This window comes from Polypterus senegalus, chromosome 15 (genome assembly GCF_016835505.1).
Source record: "Polypterus senegalus isolate Bchr_013 chromosome 15, ASM1683550v1, whole genome shotgun sequence".
In the NCBI taxonomy this organism is placed as follows: domain Eukaryota; kingdom Metazoa; phylum Chordata; class Cladistia; order Polypteriformes; family Polypteridae; genus Polypterus; species Polypterus senegalus.
In genome coordinates, this window is record NC_053168.1 from 42989999 (window position 1) to 42994243 (window position 4245).

At 38.8% G+C, this 4245-nt stretch overlaps 1 protein-coding gene across 1 annotated transcript in view; it reads right to left on the reverse strand.

Annotated features, from left to right (window-relative positions):
• Nucleotides 1–1884, reverse strand: part of LOC120515950 — a 3515-nt gene extending 1631 nt beyond the window's left edge. Inside the window, exon 1 of the mRNA XM_039737339.1 lies at nucleotides 284–1884. Within this exon, the coding sequence (XP_039593273.1) occupies nucleotides 284–692 (409 nt within the window). The 5' untranslated portion in view covers nucleotides 693–1884. The remainder of the gene's footprint in view (nucleotides 1–283) is intronic.
• Nucleotides 1885–4245: the final 2361 nt, after the last annotated feature.

Genomic DNA, 4245 nt, shown 5'->3' on the forward strand with positions numbered 1-4245 from the left:
ATTTCAGAGTATGTCTGTCTTTATTGAAAAAGTGGGTTTCTACAGTACACTAAATTATCAGCATGTGAGGCATACTTCAAAATCATACATTTTGGAACATTTTTGTATACCCAAAGTGGAGGTGGAAAGGAGGAGGTGCCCTTGTCATGTCAAACATGACACATCTGCCAAAATTCATAACTATTTTACATTTACAGCTGTTTTCTTTGCTATGCAGTATGCCAAGTTTGGCTATGCATATGTATACACTAAGGCAGATAGAGAGAAAGAAAATGGTCATTACCAGTTGGATCAATGGTGATATCCTCCAGATTTTTTCCTTTAAACTCTCCAAGGCGCCCAGTTTCAAGAGCTAAGAGAATTTTGCTGATCTTAGCCAACTGCAAAGTGCCTTCTGGGAGACGATAGTATTGCCTGTGTACTCTAATGTCATGCCCAAGGAAATCAGCCAGTTGATCCAATTCTGTATCGTTCAAGTTAAGAACTTTTGACAGAGTTGCCACGTGTTTTCGGAGTTTGGTTGATGAAAGTGTTTTAGGACTTTTTGCTCCACATTCTTTGGCAAAAAGTCGAATACAATCAGATCCACGAAAATGAGATAGAGCCGAAGGTCTTGCAAACATATAGTTGTTGTCACATGGCACACCACATACTTCTCTTTTTTCTGCAAGCAACTTCATTGCTCTGTGCATTGCTGGGGACAGCAGTATAGGAACCTTCCTTCCACGCTTGCCTTTAATTTCAATTCTGATAAAGTGATGGCAAAGCTTTTGCTCTAGTTCTGAAAGAGCAAGAGCAACATCTCCATGCAAATCTGATACATCTCTTAACAAAAGGTATTTAGAAGCATTCTGGAAACTTCTCCTTCTCTTCTGCGATTAAACAAAATAATTTGTGTTAAAGTGACTTTTGCAAGGTTTGCCCAGTTTCTTGCAGAGGCCTCAGCTAGAAGATTTTTGTAATTTTCTTCTTGTTTGTCATCAAGATACAAATGCATTTTTTTCACATCTTCGGTAAAAGGCAAAAGCTGAGGTGCATTCCACTTTGACTCTCTCAAACATCTTAGGGCTACAGATGAAATTAGCTCATTCCACTGGGTTTCATAAATTTTTTGGAAGCTTTGAGCATTTTTTCCATCATTTCATTTCCTTCTACCATTGCCTGGGCTTCCACTATATTGGCTATTTTCTGAAGGCTGTGGCCAAGCTTCAGTGCTAATGAAGGAGTTTTCATTGTGCCACTCTCCTGGTTGTACCCAGCAACACATTTCACTGCTGTTACTACATGTGGAAAGTTACATGGAATTATGAAGTCTCTCATATTTTGCAATGGTGTTATTTGTCTTGCACATAACAACAAACGACCAAGCTCTCTAAGCTTCTGACGAATGTATTCATTTTTAGATATGTCTGAACCGAGCCTGTTAAAGAGATGTCGTGCTATTTGTAAAATGCAGGGATCCTTCTTGACTACAAGTGAAATGTTGTCTTGTATCATTTCACTCATTAGCTTCCAAAGGCCACTGTCAACACCAGGAGGCACAGGTTCAGCAAATGCACACAAAGACTGGACCCTATTTTTCCAGGTTTTGGTTGGTCATGTTTTCTAAGCTTGCAATGTTTCATGTGTCGCCAAAGATTGTTTCTTAAATAAAAACCCTGACAATTTAAACAATGCATAAAATCGTTAGATGGCAAACAATTTCTAGGTTGTCTTCGAGGTACGAGCATTCCTTTCCCCATTTTTAAAACTTCCACATTGTGAGCAAAATTGCCTCTGTTTCGAAGAAGATCTATTTGAAGTCTTCTTTCTTTTGATTTTCTTGGAAACTGGAGAGCTTTAGCAACTTCAGTCTCATTGCGATGAATTTGTTCAATATGCCTGGCAATTTTGCATAGGACTTACCACAGAAAAGGCAAAATGTTTTTGTCATATACTCTTCTTCCACGGTTTTACAGAAACTGCCTTTACAGATACTGGATCATATTCTTTAATTTCAGAGTCTGAAACACTGGAATCAGGTACAGTTCTATCACACGTGGAACATGACGCAGAGGATTTCTCATCTTTATCTATTTTGTCATTCATGTGTGCTGATAAGCAGTCACTACTGCAGTCTGGACTACTCTCTTCTGATGACTTAGGAATGTAGTCATCATCGCTGTGGTTCATACTGGAATCTGATGACTCAGAACAGTTTTGAAGCATCTCCTCGCTCACCTATTAAAAACATAAGAAAGCCATCTAGAAACAAATCCCTATACTGCATACTGATTAACAGGTGTTGAAAACTACATTATTTGATTAATGATTGCTTTGTTTTATATTTATTATTAATAATGTATATACATGAGCAATTGCTTAATATTTCAAAACCCACTATCAAATACTCACTGTTATTTTTATAGTGAAAATATTGAATTATAAAGTTTATGCCATTGAGGTATAACTTACAATAACACTGTCAGAGCGCTTAAGTTTTGGCACAGTACAGTCAAGCTCTCTTTTCTAAAGAAACTGGTTCAGTGTCAGATCCACTGTTGTCTTCAGTCTGTAAAAATATAATTGGGTGTCATATTCGTTTGACACACATTACGATGTGTTAGTATTATTACTGTTGTTATTAGCAATAGTAGCAATATTCCTACTATTGCTATCATTGTTGCTTTTTACTTTTACACTTTGCAAAGGCCAGTTACAATCAAATACTTTCTGCTCAAATAAGTGTTAAGTGTCGTTATAGGCAATTACAGGGATAACAGAATACCAGATTTTACATTATGCTGTACATAATGTAAATTAAATGAGATTATGCTTAATACATTTTTCAGGCCAAATCTTGAATATTGAATATGGAGACAAGACAACAGTTCATTAGGTCTTAAGAATAAGTGCAACACATACAGGAGAGTCAACTTTTCTTCATTAACTATAATTATTAGAACTAGCATTTATAGCAGTTGATTTTTATTATGGCGACCTAAATGAATTTGAGTGAGGTAGAAGTACTGAAGCACCACCAACAATCCTAGTGAGAACTTGCATATACTTCAGTTCACATTCACTGTGGGGACATAGAGTAAGGGGTGAGCAGGAGTTAATCTATCTTTTATGTAGCTATACTTGTGGGGTCTGACACATATTTCAGGTCACAAACACTGTGTGGACCTAAACTAAGTGGGTGGACAGTGGCACAAGAAACCCCATCATCACTAACTAACCTAGTGGGGACTCACACACATTTCAAGTCACAACCATTGTGTGGACCTAAAGCAAGTGGGGGATGGTAGCACAAGTAACCCCATCTTCAATAACTGCCCTTATGGGGACTTTCACACATTCCAGGTCATTTTCATTAAGGGGACCTCAGTGAAGTAAAAGATATTTTAGGATTTAAAACACAAGACGCTGTCCTTGTGGGAACTCACACACATTCCATGTCACAAACACTGTGTGGACCTAAACTAAGTGGGTAGACAGTGGCACAAGAAACCCCATCATCACTAAGTAACCTAGTGGGGACTCACACACATTTCAAATCACGACCATTGTGTGGACCTAAAGCAAGTGGGGGATGGTAGAACAAGTAACCCCATCTTCAATAACTGCCCTTATGGGGACTCTCACACATTCCAGGTCATTTTCATTAAGGGGACCTCAGTGAAGTAAAAAGATATTTTAGGATTTAAAACACAAGACGCTGTCCTTGTGGGAACTCACACACATTTCATGTCACAAACACTGTGTGGACCTAAACTAAGTGGGTAGACAGTGGCACAAGAAACCCCATCATCACTAAGTAACCTAGTGGGGACTCACACACATTTCAAATCACGACCATTGTGTGGACCTAAAGCAAGTGGGGGATGGTAGCACAAGTAACCCCATCTTCAATAACTGCCCTTATGGGGACTCTCACACATTCCAGGTCATTTTCATTAAGGGGACCTCAGTGAAGTAAAAAGATATTTTAGGATTTAAAACACAAGACGCTGTCCTTGTGGGAACTCACACACATTTCATGTCACAAACACTGTGTGGACCTAAACTAAGTGGGTAGACAGTGGCACAAGAAACCCCATCATCACTAAGTAACCTAGTGGGGACTCACACACATTTCAAATCACGACCATTGTGTGGACCTAAAGCAAGTGGGGGATGGTAGCACAAGTAACCCCATCTTCAATAACTGCCCTTATGGGGACTCTCACACATTCCAGGTCATTTTCATTAAGGGGACCTCAG